Here is a 17,202-nt window from a genome sequence, read left to right on the forward strand (position 1 = left end):
CTGCCCACTCAATATTACAAGATTTGTTTCTGACTTTAATACTCATTTTAATACTCCGTGAACTGAGCCCAAACAAATGCAGGCTTTCATCCCGCTTCTCCAGGAGCATCTCAAAGGCTGACTCCTTACCTAGGCAAAGGATGTCACAACAATCGAAGGCGTTTGGGGAATTTCTTCTTTAATGGGGGGGAAAAAATAAAAAAAGAATATACACACACCTCCAAGGCTTCTGTCGTGGAATGATTCGCACAACTGTAAGCGGCACAGCTCAAAGCCATGCCTAATAGAGAGCCAGAACAATCCCCTTGCACGCCACTGTCTGATAGGAAGGGGAGGGCAGCAGCAGAACAATGCCTGCAAGATCTGTGAGGGGAGGAATCAAGTGGCATATCTGAATCGAAAGGCATGCACGCTGGAGGCCGCAGAGTCTAAGTGATTGCAAAGATGGGGAAGGAAAAGGCAAGGAAGAGGAGTAGAAGGAGCAAATAGCCATTTCTCCACTGGTTGCTCTTTGCTGATGACGGGGCAGAAATGCAAACACCCACCATCTAATTCATCGACTAACAACATTCGGGTTATGAGACATTTCTTTCCCCCCTTCCCCAGGTTACAAAGAAAACATTGCTTTAAAAAACAACCCACGATGTCTGCTCTTGTTCTCTCTCCCCACTGCAGTGTTAAATTACATTTCAGTGGTGGGAAGGAGGGGAAAATGATTTTATTTTTTTTCCTGTTTTAAAGCAATGACCTAGAAAAAATTATTGGTGGAAATTGTCGCTTTCCTATTTTTTTGTTTGTGTTTTTTTTTCTTAATAATGCTCATTTATAGAAAACGTCACAAAGGTGATTTATATGTACAGAAATCATGATTCCAAAGGCTGCTTCAGTAGTCAGTGAAATAGCACCTTTTAAAGACAAAAGAGTTTGATGTGGTTTAAAAATCTGAGTCATTTCATTTTTCATTCATTTTAACCCTTTCCAAACCTTTAAAAAAAAAAAAAAAAAGGAGCCAATCACAAAGCCCCATTAGTACAAACTCTTCCGAAGTCTTCATGTGAAATGCTGTCTGAAGGGGTTTTGAGCTCCCTATTCTATTGGCCAGCAATGCAGCTGACAGAGTAGAGGTAGCCTGTAGCCAGACAGGATTTTCTTGCAGTCCAAACCAAGAGCAGAAGAAAGGAATTCACAGCAGGCTATTGCACGGGGCTGGCCTTTTGTTCCACAGTTTCCTGGTAATTTTTCCTCAGGGTTGAAAAGGGTTAATTTTTTATTATTATTAATCCTGGTTAAAACATGTTGCTCTGTGGTCCTGGCTGGTACTGCGTCTGCAGCAGGGTCTCCATGAAGGCCAAATAATCGGGGTTCTGTCCATAGTCCTCGGGACTCCTGGAATTCCCCACACGGGGGCGCTTGGCTGCTTTCACTTCGTCTCCCGAAAACACTCCTTCCTGAGGGGCCCCAGTGCTGAGGGACTACAGGAGACAGGAAAGTACAATCATTAGAGGGGAAGATGCGCACGAGAGAAAGCGCACCTATTTAACAAAACCGCTCGGACAGGAGAAAGTGAACATTGTGTTATGTACATGCTAGAGAACCACTGAAGGCTGGAGAATGCAGGGACTGGCTCAGAGGAACCCACTTGGCTTGTAAGACCAAACTCAAAACCAACTTCCAGTCTGCTTCATTTCTGTAGCAGGTTCTCTTCCACTCTCTAACTCCTACTCACAAATCCTCTGCCACTGCAACCCTTCTCTGTCTGCTCAGGTTATTCATTCATCGTACAAAGCACGCTGATAAAGGAAGCTTCTCTTACTTCCTTAGGCATAGGGGGGTCTGTTTGGGGAAGGGACTGTTGTAAGAAGACATGACATAACTTATACACTGCTTCTCACTCTCAAAGCAGACAGAAGGTTCTTGGTAAGCGTGGTTACTTCCTTCCTTCATCCAGCTGCTCTTTATTAGAGTACCTGGTATGTCACTCACACAGAACTCTTCCTAAGAATCTCTGGGAACAGAGATTATGTTATGCTCTAATAAATTTGTTAGTCTCCAAGGTGCCACAAGTACTCCTGTTCTTTTTTGGGAACAGGAGGTTTGCAGAAAGAATTAAGAGTTTCAAGTCAGATGTGAGTTATTCACCTTTCATCGTGTGTGTGCGTGCGCATGAGAGAGTGTGCACAAAAGGGAGTGGATGTGTGTGTCAGTCACTCTGGAAATGTTACAAAGCTTGAAGGTCAGGATCCATCAAAAATGACACTCCCACCCACCCTACCTCACCACTCAAATTCATCAGCTTTGCTGAAAGGCAGCGCTGCAGCCAAATACTAACAAAAATATTGTCTAAATAAGGACTGACGATCTCTGTTCACCTGATAAAAGCAAACGCAAGCAGCTCCTCTGCCCCCAGAACAAAAGTAAATTACACACAGCATAGTTAATCTGTGGAATTCATTGCCACAAGATGTCTGAGACCAGAGGATTCAAAGAAGGATGAGATATCTATATGGATAATGACAAAATCTAGAGTTACATTAGAGATGATAAAAGCATTTTATAAGGCACTAAAAATCCCTTCAATATTTCATGGCATAAACTAACCTATAACCAATTGGAGAAGTTTCTTCCTAATCCCCATAGGTCAGGGGTAGCCAATCTGTGGCTCCGGAGCCACATGCGGCTCTTCAGAAGTTAATATGCGGCTCCTTGTCTAGGCACCGACTCCGGGGCTGGAGCTACAGGTGCCAACTTTCCAATGTGCCGGGGGGTACTCACTGCTCAACCCCTGGCTCTGCCACAGGCCCTGCCCCCACTCCACCCCTTCCCGCCCCTTCCCTGAGCCTGCTGTAGCGCTCCTCTCCCTCCCCCTCCGAGCCTCCTGCACACCATGAAACAGCTGATTGGGAGGCGTGGGGAAGGAGGGGGTGGTGCTGATCGGCGGGGCTGCCAGTTGGGGGAGAGCTGATGGGGGGCTGCTTACATATTCCTGTGGCTCTTTGACAATGTACATTGGTAAATTCTGGCCCCTGCCCCTAGGTAGTTTATTCCACATAAATGTCCATTACAGGGTTATTTCATTTTAATTTATTTATTTTATGTGCAACTTCAAGCATCTGTTAGTGGCCACAGACAGTGTTAGTGGTCAGACAGACTAGGGATGGCAGTTCCTATAACCCTTTTGTCTTTATCATGCAACAGTTGACATCACAGGCATCTAGAACAAAGCAAGCAGCTGTATGTGCTTCATTGCTCTGGGCATCTGATCTCACACTCTTGCTGGAGGGGATGGCTTTAAAAGTTAAAAAAGCAGCATCAGGTTTGGGGGGGGACACGGACTCTTGAGCCACAGATTCCAATCTTAGTAAGTTCAACTCAGCCCCTCCTATTTTCTAGGTCGACTAATTCAGCCACAGTTCACTGCATGGAACTATGCCTACACTATGGGTGCGATTCCCCCACTTGTGCACACACACTCACGCTTACTCTCATCCAGATAGCATGAGTGTAAATAGTTGTGTAGCTGCAGTAGCACAGGTAGTATGTTGTGCGTGTATATATACGAGGAGGGCGAATCACACCACTAGCTCATAGTGTAGACATAGACTATATGTTGGTCTTTAAGAGGAAGCTTAAAAAAAATAGGGTCCTCTGTGTTCCATGGGATTTTTAATATCTTTTGGAAGTTTTTTATTCCAGTATCATTGGCCAAAATTTCCAAGACACCACTGGGCTGCAGGTCAGTTCACCTGACCATTATCCTCTCACCCCGCAGGTGGCTACATTTCAGTGGTGGAGTTTGTAACTGGTATCCTACCGGATGCAAGGCACTTTACTGAACACAAGATCTCTTAAGTAGGGAACACAGAAACCGGGTCTTGACAAGCAGGAATTGTTTAAAACCTTTTCAAATGTCTTCATTAGTCATTTTACAATCTTACACATATTCTGTGACTGAATTAGGGTCTTATAGTTCTAGAAGGGAGAGGGAGCTTTTTAGGTCACTTTCAAACAGCTTTTAAAAGAAAATCTAATGAGCATATGTGAGAAGCAGCTCCCCTTTTTTTCCCTGCGGATTTGATACCCACCAGGCGAGATTTCACTCTCTTAGGAAGCTCCTCCTCCAACGTGTAAATATCACCACGTTTTACCATCAGCTGGGAGCCATCTTCAAACTCCACCTGCAGAGAGCACAGTAGCAATCAAGTTACTGACTTCTTCATTTACAGCTAACAATTCTCTCCTCACTTCCTTTTATCAGCCTAAAAAGTCCCCAGGATTCTCTGATGGACACAGAAAACACAGTGGGAACCATGAAGAAAACACCCCCTTCCCTCCTCCCCCATTGTAACATGGGTATTACACTCACATTAATAAGCCCTTCTTCCTTCTTAAATTAAGATTTTTTTTCACACAAGTCAAAATATATTTGTGTTTTAACAAGGAACCATAATCCGTCAGATGTAAAAAATGGTGGTGTTAACTCCTCATTCCAAACCTCTTTCACTGAGCACTGATTACATCATGAATTATGTAACAGGAGATGTTACAGGGATGTTTATTCATGAAAACGAGCACATGAAATTTTAAACTATAAAATAAATGTCCTCAGAGCCTCTTGCTTGCTTTGCTGAAGACTTACAGTAGCCTCCTGGATAATGCAGAAAACATACACAATACGGTTTAAGAGAAAGGTAGGGTTTGATTTAAACTGGGAAAATTCAGAGGGTCGAAAGAATCTATGGGCAGGTCTACACTACTGCTTATGTTGCTGAGGGGTGTGAAAAAGCCACACCCCCACCCTGAGCAATGCAAGTTACACCGACCTAAGCGCCGGTGTGGACAGCGCTATGTTGCCAGGAGACGCTCTCCCGCAGACATAGCTACTGCCTCTCACTGCGGTGGAGCAATTATGCCAAGAGGAGAGCTCTCTCCTGTCTGCATAGAGCGCCTTCACCACATGTACTACAGCAGCACAGCTGCATTGGTCCGGCTGGACCGATGTAGCACTTGCAGTGTAGACCAGCCCTATGTTTGAACTTGCCCCTCTGATACTTGACAGGTATCGTGGTTCATCAGTTATGCAAGGTCAACACCACTTACTGTAGTCTCTTAACTGAGAGGTATACATCAGCTGTAACAACTAGGCACAAGGGAATAAGTTATGGGTAGTTTAAGTCTCCATTCTGAATACACACACAAATGAGGTTTAAAGACAAACCACTGGAGTTAAATTTTCAAAAAAATATGCACCTAACCTGAATGTGCAAAACATGGAACAAGTAACTACATGAGTTGCAAAATGTACAAATGCATTATGTGCCTGCATATTTTGTTCTCATTTAGTGCTGGAAAATAGATGCTTCTTTACATTTTGTTTTAGCTTTTCATGCTATTTTAAACTATCAATATGTGAATTTCCTATATTGTGACTAAATCAGAAAGCAAAGAACAGATTTTCAATGGAAGCGTAAAAAAGTTAAAATTTATGTTAAAAATCAGACTGTCTCTTCTTTGGAACATCACGCCAAAGAGATCTTTAGGGTACAAGTCTGCGGATTATGATGCTCTTCTGTTTGCATGTCGAGACCTTAGGCAATTTTTCCAAAAAGACTAAACAGTATAATAAATGCCTCTTAGACAAGCGTCTTGGGAAATTTCTCCCACCACACTTTTCAAGATTACTCAGGAACACGAATCTACATGGCACAAAATAGGTTTTTTTGTACGTTTCACTGTGAGTGTTTGGTTAAATTGAGGCGCGCAGGGTGCACTTGAAACCTCCCAGAATCCTGGTAATTTTGAACCTTCTTGTGGCCCACTTAACCTAGATGTAGTCAAATGACAGTGTTGAATTTTGTGGAACTTCATGTTGAAATGCTGGCCCTTTTTCTGATTGGTAGCCTCCTGTAAACAGAAATCCCACATGTGGTACAAAACTGCTTCAGCACGCAGCCTTGTGAGCTGCAGAATTGACTGCTTCTGTTCGCTGCTAGAAAAGGTAGTGGGTGACATGAACAACAGAACTGGAGACTGAAGGCTTCTAATTAGTCACAGAATAGGTAAAGGAGATATAGCAGCAGGACATTGTTCCCACATACTGCTCTGCCATGTACCTTCCCATGAGTCTTCAGGGTGAGTGTGAAGTCTCCACGCCCATTCTATTCCTGATCTCCACTTTTATTGCCAAGAGGGTTTTAATTACCTAAATACCTGTTTGTTAGGAAGTGGAGGTCATAAAGCTCATTTCACACAGGCCATTGAACAGCCAACAGACAGTGGTGGTATCAAGTCACTTTTGACCTGGGTCCCTGATGTCCTAGTAACCCATTAACAATCCCAAATCATCCAGTCCCCAACAGGTATTCCCCCAGTGGGATCTGAAAGGCCGCCTCTTCAGCAAGTTCTCTGTGTTTAGGTAACTCCTCTCTCTCATACTTCTCATCATAAGCAAAAGCTTTGCCAGGAACCCTTGTAAAAGGGGCAAGGGAAGACTTAGATTTCCAATCAAAGCATCTTCCAGAGATCAGGACCTCTTTAGATCAGTGATTTTTCTTTTTTCTGTTTATCTTTGAGAGAGAAAATTTATTCTGTGCCAGAAATTCTATATTAAATCTAACAAATCCTTTAAGTGTTCACTAACCACCCCCCTTTTCTCTAGTTGCTTATATCCACTATACAGCTACATATACCAACTCAAGCATCCTTTTTCATCACAGAGAAAGGGTGTGAATGAAAAGAACCCATAGTGAATTTCTAAGAGCAGGTTATGTGTAGATAGAGAGGCATACGTGTGTGTACATACATCCAAAATCTCCCTCTGAGAACCCTTTTCCTGACTCTCTTAATTAGGAGCATTACAGTTCCTATAAGAATACAGGAAATATTAACTCTGGAGTTCACATTACATCTTCATAAATATAACAAGTCTTCTGTACCTCTGAGGAATAAAGCTTGTGCAATACACGGGTGCTGTGGAGGAGTTTTTAGACCCCTCCCTATTTACCTGATAAATCTGACTGATCTGGGCTGCAATGAACTTGGCCTTATAGATGATTCCATCAGTCCACTGCAGCTGAACCAACTCGCCTTCTGGAGGGGGTCCCATCTGAATGCAGTCTCTGCTCTAAAGACAGAAGAAAGTCAGGAAAACAACAGACATGAATAAAACTTGGGAACAAGTTGACCATCTTTGTCATAGTGACCACCCTTGGAAGATACCACAATAACATGATGCTTTAACATAAGAACCCAGGAGGCTACCACACCATAGGCAAATTTGCATCTGTTCAAAAATTCACTAAGGATAGGCAGGTTACAAGCCATTGCTCAAGTATTGAACCAATTGTTCGCACCAGCTGCTGGTGATAGTACTTTGCAATTCTCTGGAACTCATCCAAGGTGCTCAAAGCAGCTCAGACCGCCCTGTGATGTATTACCCTCATTTTACAAGCACAGAGGAGGAGGTGTTAATTGACTCGCCCACAGTATTACATGGCAGGTCAGTGGCAGAACTGGGACTAGAACCCAAGAATCTAAACTCTTAGTACCCTGCTCCAATTCTTCAATACACTCTCCCCGACTCTAATCTATTTACTATATTAAAACAAACATACACACTGTCCAGTCTATTTACCTAAAACAGGACTTGGGAGGGAAAAAATTAGACTTTAAAAATGCAATTAGTGTGCAAGACAGAACAAACTCTATTCTCTTACGTCAGCAACCAACACTGGCAGCAGCTGTTGGTCAAGGAACAAAAGATAGGAAACCAGGTAATAATCAGTAAAGCGAGATATAAGGGGATGCATGAAGAACACTTTATCCATTGGCTATGCAGCCAACAATACTTTTTTAACCTATTGTAAACAGATTTCTCAGGGTAGGCTTTGTTGTTCCTGCCCACAAAGTAAGCAAGTACGCAGCATTGCATCCTATAGATCAGGGGTGGCCAAACTGCAGCTCGCGAGTCTCTTTTACAGTTAAAATGCGGCTCGCGGAGCCCATCACCTCTCCCCTCATTCTCTGCCCACCAGACTGGAGGAGGGGGAGCTCGGGGCTTCTGCCCTGCAATGGGGTGGTGGGGCTTCAGCCTCGGTAGGCATCTCCTGAAGATTATCGTATGTGGCTCGGAGGGTCAGTAAGTTTGACCACCCCTGCAGTTACAGAGGAATCTAAAGAGCTTCTTACAGTAATGCTTTCCGGGTAAACGTTGTCGCTGTAAGAGCCATCATCAAAGTTCACTTCATAGAAGGTTTGCGTTGTCATGCCAATTACTTTACACCTGTAGTAGAGTCCATTGCGGTTCTTCGTAATCACAGTCTGCCCCAGCGATACCTCCCTCCGAAACTGGATCTATGGAACAAAGGAAAGGGACCAATCAGGGATCACAAGAGACATGAGAGAAACAGTACATAGGAGGGATTTTAAATAGAAGACACTTACATTGTGGTTGGCTGCTTTATGTTTGAAGCAAGTGATGGACACAACATATGGCCAATCATCCGGTTCCATGGGTACCCCAGCGGCATGTGCACAGGTCACGTGGAAGGAAGTGGAGCAGTGCTCATAGGAGCATTGAATGCAGGCACCAGACACCTTCTTCATCCGCTTCCGGCAGTACACACATTTCTGAAGGGAAACACAGGTTCACATTATGCAAAGGAGAAGGTCAGCAGCAGCTTTTAAGCAACATATTTGAGGCTGGAGGCCAGAGTTAGACATGGTACAAAACTCCTTGTTATCAACAGTTGCAGGGCATTACAGACACAAGGGTAGTCAAATTCCTTTCGATCTGCCTGCTCAACCACATGCTCTCACCTAGAACCCATCCTGAGCCAAAACACACACATCCTAAATAGAACAGACACACAGAACTATTGTTCCCCTCAACAGCAACAAGATGTCATCATTTTAATCTCTAAGCAGCTATCAATGACACAATCCATCAGATACATATTAGTCAATGAAGTCCTCACAAAAACAATTTGGGACAATGTTCTCTGGAGTGTAATGTATCAGCATTACCTACAAGCATTACGGTAAAACTTCTACTTCCATTATACACCCATTCTCCAGAGATTTTTAAATGTACCCATTTTAATTCACATTGTAGCTGCAACTTGGGAAACAAGTTGCTAGAAAAGACCATTTTCATCTCTGGACACAACAACACAACACAGAATAACAGTTTAACGTCTTATTTTTAAGTAGGCCCTTTTTATTATTATACATATACATGGAATACATGATGACATGGTATAATGGTTCGATTGGCATCTGTGTGGGATTATCTGAAGTATGTAACTCACTCACTGTTTTGCCACTCTTGGGTAAATAAAACCTTCACACCACACCATGTATTTTGATTACGCCACAGATGTTACAAAAAAGGTTTTTAAATGCTTTAAAGTCCCACCCACCTCCCCCCATTTGGACTGTTTCTTGTATTCCTCTCTGTAATGCCAGCTGCCTTGGTTACTTTATGCAGGGATTAGAGAGAAAGGAAAGCAAATAATCAATGTAAAGTCTTGTCTACATATGGAGTTAGTCCAAAATAGATATTCAGGAATAACTCGTGTGTGTGGACACTTATTCCAGAATAAATGTGTCATGTTCGCTTAATCCTCTTTGAAAGAAGATTAAACTAAACTGGAACAAAGCACTCTTATTCTGGAATGAGAATATTATGCATTGGCTATGCAGCCAGCAAGACTTTTTTAACCTACTATTCATTATTCTTATCATGCCAGAATAAGGGTGTCCACAGATGAAATTATTCTAGAATAGCTATTGCATTTGAAATTCACACCTTACCTTAATGTAAACTAACTTTCACGTGTAAACAAGCTTTAAGACACCTTTGAAATGGAACTGAAATAGCCCTTCTAAACAAACATGTTCTTGTTTTAAAAGTCCAGTATCTCATGGTACTGCAAATGTGGCAGTGAGCACTGGGTGCCACTGGGAAGCTGAGAATCGCCCCTCACTCCAATGGTATCAAACTCCCATTTCCAGCCCTGCAGGAATGTGGAATATTAAACTTTTAGCCTCCGGGAGTTTGGAATTCACTGACTTTCATGGGGAATTGGGCTCCTAATGCCTATATGCTCGTTTGGAAATCCCAGCCTTAGTTCATAAAACGTTTATGTCTAGAAAAGCTGTCACTGATGGCTGGCCTGGGCCGCAGATTGGGATAACTTGAGAAAGAGGAAATTCCACATTTTGTGGAGGGAGGTTGCCCTTTAAAAAGAAGAATGCAACTGTTTCAAACTGCTCATATGAATAGAATCCCGGGGAGATGGATTCATGGACAAGTGATCAGGACACAGGTATGGAATAAATATTTATCATATGGAAATCATCTCCCCATATATTGTGGGTGGGAATAGGGATTGGTGGTAATTTTTTAGTCACCTGAAGATTGGTATTCTGCTCCAGAAGAAAACACTGTATTGGGCCTCCCCCTCTCCTCCCCTCCCCATTCCCTCTGCTCATCTAAACATCAGTATCCCATCTTCACTGGGAGTGAGAACATTCCTCCCCCTGCAGCTTCTGCCATCAGGTATAGCCTTCCTTCCCCCCTCCATTCCCTGCCTCAACTGTACTAGTGCTGTAACAAAGACTGTCCCTGCCCCAAAGAGGGACAGATATTTCCCTCTCCCCACCATAAATTGAGAAAGGAAGAGAGGAAATCACTCTGCCTCATCTGTTCCCATCACTCCCAATCATGCCGATATATATCAGTAGCACTCCTATATGTGGATGCAATAAGCCAAGTTCATTTCTCTTGTAAGTATCAGAATCAGTGGAGAGAGAGATGAATTTGGCCCTGTGCTTTCACTCTGAATTTCCTAGCTTTTGTTAGTCAAAGTCAGGCCCTTCGCATTGCCTGACTGTAGTTTTTAGTATTTAATAAGCTAGGCCCTTATCGCTCTGTAAGCCATGTTCAAAAGGTAGATAAGCACCACAGCAAAGTGCGCAGCAGGAATACAGCACTGAGAGCAAGTCAATAGCAATGAGATCTCATTATTAAACTGTCAATACCTAATTCTCTCCCTAGCAGGGACAAGCGCTGATATACGAAGTGCTCAATATAGCCTCTCAAGGGAGTATTAACCCTTGAGTACAGGGAGTCTGGTTTTATTGCTGTAAAGACTGCTTCCAAGCCTGAGGGATTAACATGCATCTAATGGCATCCCAGTCGCAGTGACACACTGTTGTGCAGAAGAGCCACACCAAAAGGAACGATTAGATCGATCAAATATGATCGGAGGACAAAGGAAAATTTAAGTTACAGGGACCTTGAGATGTGGTGTATGGTGAAAGCAGAGCACGAGTGGAAGACCTGGGACTGAGTATCGTGGGGAAGATGCTCCGACAGATATGAATTAACGAGGAAGGGGAGGTGGGAAGAGAAAGAATGTCTAAGGTACGGGAGAAAAAGACTCTGAATAAATGCACACAGGAAAAAAAATCAGATCAGAGCTGAGAGTAAAGAATGGGCTGTCTGCAGCATGATGAACACTACAATTCATTTACTCCAGTGAGGGATGACAGCTAATTATTCTGAATTTCCACGTCATACATAATTTACACACACAAGCCTGTAATACACCATTAATCAGAAACCATGCAAACTGCACTCTTTATAATGATGCAGCATGCTCAAATGAACTCAGAGGTCTATGCTTTCAAGGGGAGCCCAGGCCTTAGCACCTAATGCACATTTTCAGATCAACTGGACACTATTTTCAAACAAATCACCCCAAGTACACCCTGCACTTACATCAGAGAGTGCTGCTCCACCACCCCCACACTGCTAAGGAAAACAGATGTGAACAGTAACAAAATGCACTTGAATCCACTGGAGTGGCATCTCCTGCCACCTCCCTTCTTTACTCCAGTTCATTTGCTTCAGCTACCTACGACCTTCTATCATTCTTCACCCTCCTTTCTCACTCCCTGTTCGTGGGTCTGTTCATCCCAGCTCCACACTCTCACCTACATCTGCCTCAACTCAAACACTACTGAAATCTTCAGCCTTGCCTCTTCTGCTCACCTTGATTTCAACTCCCTTCTCCACGTTCACCACAAGCCTCATCACATACAGGATACCTCTACCCACCTCTAACACACAAAGAAAGGTGACCATAATCTGCCTGTCCCTCTCTCTAAACAACTCTACTAGATCCCTCATTTGTATCAGGATGCACTTGCCAAAAGCCTCAATGGACTTGCTCCCTGGTCTCTCACAAACCATGTTTCTCTGTACGCTCCCCCATGCTCTTCTAGCTCAAAGTTCCTCTGCATCGCTTCATGCAATTTTACTAGGGCTGCTAGTTCAAGAACTTTCTCCTTAACATCCTACAGTCCAGAACAAAGCCTCCTTGTATCTCGGACTCATTGACTTTACATCTCATTTCAAATTTCAGCTCAAAATGTAATTTATCTTCCCTTAGTTATGACACCTATAAAAGTAACGCAGCATTATATATGGTAACACTGCGACACATTGTTGTTTCCAGCACTGGTATGTGCATATATATTATAATGGCACCCACAAGTAAAAGACCAAAAAGGGATCTTAGCAAGCAGACAGTAAACAAACACAATAGTCATTCTGGAGGTGTGGGATAAAGGGGCTGAGAGTCAGTCTACTTCCTACATCCTAACACTAGTCCTGACTGCGGGGGCAGCAGAAACTTTGTACAAGGGCTATGCTGGCATCTTGCCGGAAGCTTCAGAGCTGCATGCGTGTCCAAGCAGGTATCTGAGCTCCTCCATGTTGCCTGCTAGCAGACTAATGTGTGATCTTGGCATAAACATTTAAGACTCCAGCCGACAATGGGAAAGGCTGCTCTGATTAAGATGGAGCAGTGCATAGTGGGTCAAACAGACTAACATTTTCACAATCAGGTGCCTAATGCTAGGGGGGAGGGATAGCTCAGTGGTTTGAGCTTTCGCCTGCTAAACCCAGGGTTGAGAGTTCAATCCTTGAGGGGGCCACTTAGGGATCTGGGGCAAATCAGTACTTGGTCCTGCTAATGAAGGCAGGGGGCTGGACTCGATGACCTTTCAAGGTCCCTTCCAGTTCTAGGAGATGAAAAATTGGAGATATCCTAATGGGTGCCGAGCACTTGCAGCTGTTACTGACTTCCAACGGGAGCAATGGGTGCTTAGAACAATAGACAGTTAGCTAAGTGTCCTGATTTCCAACCTGAGGCATCAAATGTGAAGATTCTATACCTCCCATGAAATACGAAGGAAACCACAGGGGACAATTTTGGCCCCATGCCATAGCAGATGTTCATCCACAAAATAAAAGCCACTGTACAATTCAGCAAGACTGTCTGTCTATTCAGGACTGAAACAGCAGGAGTTGTTTTAACAGATCTGAGCGGAAGCCCAGGCTGAAAACAGTAGGGAGAGCTTCAGGTTGGGTAGGACTGGTCTGAGGTATATGGGTCGAGCTGTATAGGAGAAGATCACAGCTGCTGCCCATACTCTGCTTAGCTTTAGACCATGCTATCGGTCACTCGCTCTTACTCCCACACTGTCCTTTACTCACCCTGCTGTGCCCAAGTAATTTTGGTAAGGCTTGCCAAATTTGCTATCTCAAACCCTGTAATGCCTTAGGCATGAAACTCATTCACTGATTCTATGATTCACCCCCCCCACACACACACACACACACACTTCTTGTGCATACATGTCAAGCGTGTGCATGAACCTCTCTATAGGCACTTCTGAAAAGCTGGTCCTTCTCATTTCTTAACATTGCAGTGTGTGAGAAAGACTCGGTTGATGTGGGTATGCATACAAGGGTATGTTTGGACTGACCGGTCTATAAAGCAGAGCTGGCTGGGATGCCATATGAAGGAAGGATGCTATTTTAGTATTCGGTCATCTCCAGTATTACTTCCTGTGCCCTACACAGCAAAACCCACCAGCTTATCCAACAAATCCCCACACACTCTGCCTGGTAAGAGTCAAGCTCATTTCACACCTAGAAAAGTAGTGTTTCTCTTCCTCCCAAAAGCGGAGGCAGCTGAGTCCAGCTGTTCTCAGTGAGAACCCCAACACAGGTAAGCTACTACAAAGAATGGTTCTCTTAAAATGTCCACTGCAGCTAAAGGAGGAACATGGAATTTACCACGATACTGGATTGGACTGTTAGTCCATGAAGGGTACCATGTATCATGAATGAGGTACAGCTCAAAGTCCCTAATCAGGATCATGGGCCAATTGGGCCAGGTGTTGTACAAATAAATGCTTCAGATGAAGGTGTATTAAATCCACGATGCCCTTGGACACCTGTAAAATGCTGCACGGTGGACAGAAATCCATGGAAACTTGATACTGAATCAAGTAACATCACACCAAAGGCTTCCCAATGCTCACCTTCACTTATCTGCCCCCACAATTTGTGGTTCTCTCCCCCACACCCCCAATACACACACCAAACTCCTCTAATTATCTTCTGCCTGTAAAGTCTTCTCCTTTAATCAGAGTCCTCCCACACAGACCCATGCCAAGCAGTCTGGAGTTCACTATGACAAAGTGACGCTGCATTCAGTGATGAATGCTGCACAGTTGCAAGGCAGTCATGCAGGAGTTAACAGGTTTTCTTGTGAGGCCCCATTAAGCAATACAAGCGACTTCTGTGTAAAAGGATTTTTAATTCATCGTTACAAGTGGTGGTAATGAAGAGGATGCATGCTGGAAATGTCAGACGATCCATAAAGAGCTGGTGCTTCAAGATTTATCACTCTCGCATCACATTGCTCCATCACGCAACCTGAATAATGAATGCTTTTTACATTCACATTTGTGTACAAAACCCATTTGCACAACAGAAGAAGAACTCTAGAAGCATACACAGATTCTTCCTAACCTCTCATCCAGCAAGGGCTGGGCTGCCTACACTGAAAAGCTGCGCAGTTAATGAATACATCAGCACTAACTACCGAATACATCAATGCTAATGACATCTTCCCCCACCATATCCCCCTCTTGATGTCCAAAACTGACTCCCACACAAAAGAAAAGCAGAAAGCACAATTTATCTTACCAAATGCACCCATAGCAGAGGGGTATTCAGAACCAGCTGGGAGAACATAGCACTGTAGGCAAAGCCAAGACTCATTGATTCCATCTAATCATTAAGCCCCTGGGATGAAGCTATTGCAACCTCCACAGAAAGGAATTAGAAATCCATCCACTGGCATGTAACCTATTGATATATCTTCTCCTGATTCCCTCCTTATTGAGATGACCACAAGGGGGCCTTTGTTAATTTCTGCACAGAGGATGGAGATGAGAAAGATTTCCTGACGGAGAAAGTGAAACATTTTAAAGGAAAGCAGACCCTCCTCTCAGACATATCCAAATGGTATTGCTTCCTGAGGAGAACATCCTCCAGCCCTTGCAGCCTGAGGCTCCTCCACAACATTTAATGTTTTTCTCACTAGCCAAGCCAAGCCCTGCTATTACTCAAGCAATCCCCAGGAAGCACCTACCAGTTTCCACCGCTGCTCTGGAATAGCACTGATGTCCACAGGATGGCGCTCTATTACGTTGAGGAAACGGGCCTCTGGGACAGCGATAGCACAGATTATATGGATCCACCTGGAAATCAGAGAAATTAGAAGCTGCCATTTTTTTTTTTAAATGTTGGCACATTTATGGGATGAATAAACTCTAGAGGGCTGTTAACATTTCTCCCAGTTTCCCTTCTATAGTATCTGGACACATTTATGATAGTTGGCAGCACTGGTAATATTAGCATCTGGTTATTAATCATGCACTGCACTAGATAAAGGTCTCTGGAACAACTGGGATCAACTTCCTTCAATAGGGAACCATTCCTGCATGGTGCTGAAAGGTGAAATCAATGACACGGAAGGTGTTCAGTGCCACACAGAATCAGACCCTTAAGAGCAGAGGAAGAGTGGGACAGCACAGACATCCCAGTTCATCCATCCACTCTAAAGAGCAGCAATTATGCATGTGAGGCAAAATTTTGCTCCCCACACTGGAGCACTGTGACCAGTGTTCACAATATAAACAACATTACTTGCACTAGTGCTTGGATGAGAGAGCTAGTATACGTGCAATGCAGTGTAGTGGTAGCTGTGCTGGTCCAGGATATTAGAGACACAAGGTGGGTGAGGTAATATATTTTATTGGACCAATAAATCTTTTATTTATTTTGTTGGTGAGAGAGCTTTCCAAAGAAGTTGGTCCAATAAAAGAGATTATCTCACTCACCTTGTCTCTCTAGGATACATGCAAGACATTTTAAATGCTACCTACCTTCCATCAGTGGTCATTTGAAGAGCTCCTCCCCTGAGATTACACAGGCAGCAGTCCTACAGTAAAAAACCATCATAAAGATTAATTGAAAAGGCAACCAAGGCAATCCCAAACCAAACCTCTGCAGAGATTTATTAAGCTGGGGCAACAGCATGTCGGGAAATACTTTGTCTCCCCACCTCCCCTCGGTGTTGACGCATCCAGTTAATTCTCCCCCAAACCTTTCCTTTCCAGTCTCCACTACAGTGGATACTTACCGCTGCCCATGCATTGGCTGAGCACCGTGAACAAGACCAGCCTTCATTCACCAGATCAGGGCGTATTCCATAGCAACCTGAAAGAAACCAAAGTATTCTTCTCACACTCTTGGCAACACATACATGAAGCCCATTGCTGATAGTTCAGGTTAGATGCAGCTTGGAAATTAGACACAGAATTTGGAATAACCAGATTCAAAACCCAAGAGACCACAATACATAAATGACAAGGAAGAGGAGTCACCTAGGGGTAGGGCAGCTAGGATTGATGTCACATACTAATGAAGTAGAATGTGAAACCCCAACTCCTTCCTAGGGCCAGAGGTTAGGAGGAGATGTCTGGCACTACATTCAAGAGATTGGGTTCAAAAAATATGCCCCTATTGATACACTAAACGGACTAATCAAAGGAGGTAAGACTGATGATCTGATTTAAACCCAACTGGTGCAGCCATCTTTGCAGAAAGATTGAGCAGGACCTTATTTGAAGGGGGGGAAAGGGAGCAGAATAAAGTAATCTAGCAGTGGGGAATTAAACACTCCATGTGCTTACTGTTGCACATCACACAGGAAGTTTGTGGTGGAGCAGGGAATTGAAGCTGGGGGAATCCCAGGCTAACCAGTGGGCCATCCT

At 43.7% G+C, this 17,202-nt stretch overlaps 1 protein-coding gene across 1 annotated transcript in view; it reads right to left on the bottom strand.

Moving 5' to 3' along the window:
- Positions 1-1,286: 1,286 nt before the first annotated feature.
- Positions 1,287-17,202, bottom strand: part of KDM4B (lysine demethylase 4B) — a 160,311-nt gene continuing 144,395 nt past the window's right edge. Inside the window, exons 15-22 of the mRNA XM_034755557.1 lie at positions 16,569-16,645; positions 16,312-16,367; positions 15,516-15,624; positions 8,440-8,625; positions 8,185-8,349; positions 7,001-7,120; positions 4,083-4,175; positions 1,287-1,472 (exon numbers count right to left, since the gene is read on the bottom strand). Coding sequence (XP_034611448.1) covers positions 1,287-1,472; positions 4,083-4,175; positions 7,001-7,120; positions 8,185-8,349; positions 8,440-8,625; positions 15,516-15,624; positions 16,312-16,367; positions 16,569-16,645 — 992 coding nt within the window. The remainder of the gene's footprint in view (positions 1,473-4,082; positions 4,176-7,000; positions 7,121-8,184; positions 8,350-8,439; positions 8,626-15,515; positions 15,625-16,311; positions 16,368-16,568; positions 16,646-17,202) is intronic.

This window comes from Trachemys scripta, chromosome 22 (genome assembly GCF_013100865.1).
Source record: "Trachemys scripta elegans isolate TJP31775 chromosome 22, CAS_Tse_1.0, whole genome shotgun sequence".
Taxonomy (NCBI): domain Eukaryota; kingdom Metazoa; phylum Chordata; order Testudines; family Emydidae; genus Trachemys; species Trachemys scripta.